The 1,399-nt window shown below is 36.4% G+C and overlaps 1 protein-coding gene across 1 annotated transcript; it reads left to right on the top strand.

The window, feature by feature from the left end:
• The first annotated feature begins 616 nt into the window (after positions 1–616).
• LOC128867101 (valine-rich protein-like) lies at positions 617–1,183 on the top strand. Its single transcript, XM_054108200.1, has 2 exons — positions 617–628; positions 711–1,183. The coding sequence occupies exons 1-2, from the start codon at positions 617–619 to the stop codon at positions 1,149–1,151; spliced, it is 453 nt and encodes a 150-aa protein (XP_053964175.1). The 3' UTR covers positions 1,152–1,183.
• The last annotated feature ends 216 nt before the right edge of the window (positions 1,184–1,399 follow it).

Raw genomic sequence — 1,399 nt, 5'->3', positions numbered from 1 at the left:
AAATATAAATTCACATTGACTTTTATCAACAAATGTAAAAATTTAGCCGTCTCTTACGTAACACTAGCAACTCAGTTTTAGCCATCTGCTGGCCAAGCACTTTAATTACAGTGACTTTCAAATGATTTACACCTGTTACGCGAGCGTCATTAAGTCATTTTTCATTTACAGCCTATTTCTTCCTTTCCACTGGCCAAATGTCTTCGAGTATAAAACGCGGCAATAGAGTATTACGTAATACTAACTAAAATTAGCTTTTGCTGTTGTTGTGGTTAATGCATGCAACATATTACTTATCAATGCGATACGCTTTATTACGACTAAGAAAGCGATTCGGCACTCGCCACACACTGCACTCCACCTCATTAAGATTACAATGTAATCTTATGAAATTCAAGAGCAAGCAAGCCACTGCATTCTCTTTCACTGACCTAACATTTTCGAAAGTATTGTTTTATGTTTTTTTTTATGGAAGAAATTGTAATGAAAATTTGTCGAATGGTTTGCAGTTAGGTGAGTGTATAAAAGCGCAGGCTAAGTAGGCAAATAGTTACAGTTTTGAAAACTATCTAAAGTGAAGCAGTTATATCGGAAAAATAGCAGAAAATTTTAGATTATGGCATATTTTGTAAGTACAGTTCGAATTTACTACTGAAATGTTATAACTGCAAAAATAAAAACTAATTTTACTCCATTTTTACTTTTCACAGTTATATTTATGTCCCTTTGTTGTTGTCGTGTGCGCCCAGTTATCCTACGCTTCGCACCACGGTTTTGATGGCGGGGACCATCATACAGTTGAGACACATTCAGAGTCGTCCAAACATGTACCCATCAAAGTGATCGAGAAGGTGCCTCTACCCATACCCCACCCAGTGCCCGTGAAGGTGCCCCATATGATAAAAATCCAAATTCCGGAGCCCTATGCAGTGCATCAGCCAGTTGAACAGGAAATCCAAGTGCCCCATTATAAAATTGTGCCCGATGTTACCATAAAACGTATACCCTACACAGTGGATAAGCCCTACCCGGTAGAGGTGGAGCGTCACTACCCAGTTGAAGTAGTCAAAGAAATTAAAATTCCCGTACCTAAACCATATTCGGTGCCGATAATTATTTACAAGCATGTGGTGCAGGAAGAACATCACTAGGCTTAAATTGAGAGAGAAGAAAGCAAATTAGATGAAGCTATTCAACCTATTTATATTCATTTATTTATTTTATTTGTAATAAAATTGGAGGTAGTGTTTTGGAATTTCTGACTTTAATTATTCGTTCTGCTTGTTTGTTTTTTTTTTGCCTGAGGATTCAAAGTATATTGGATGGATGAATTCTATTATTTAGCTAATTAAGCTGACAGTGTGGCTCTTAAATACTTTTCAAAAGCAAAATTTTAATG

Source organism: Anastrepha ludens, chromosome 6, assembly GCF_028408465.1.
Source record: "Anastrepha ludens isolate Willacy chromosome 6, idAnaLude1.1, whole genome shotgun sequence".
NCBI lineage: Eukaryota > Metazoa > Arthropoda > Insecta > Diptera > Tephritidae > Anastrepha > Anastrepha ludens.
This window is presented reverse-complemented; position numbering and strand designations above follow the sequence as displayed.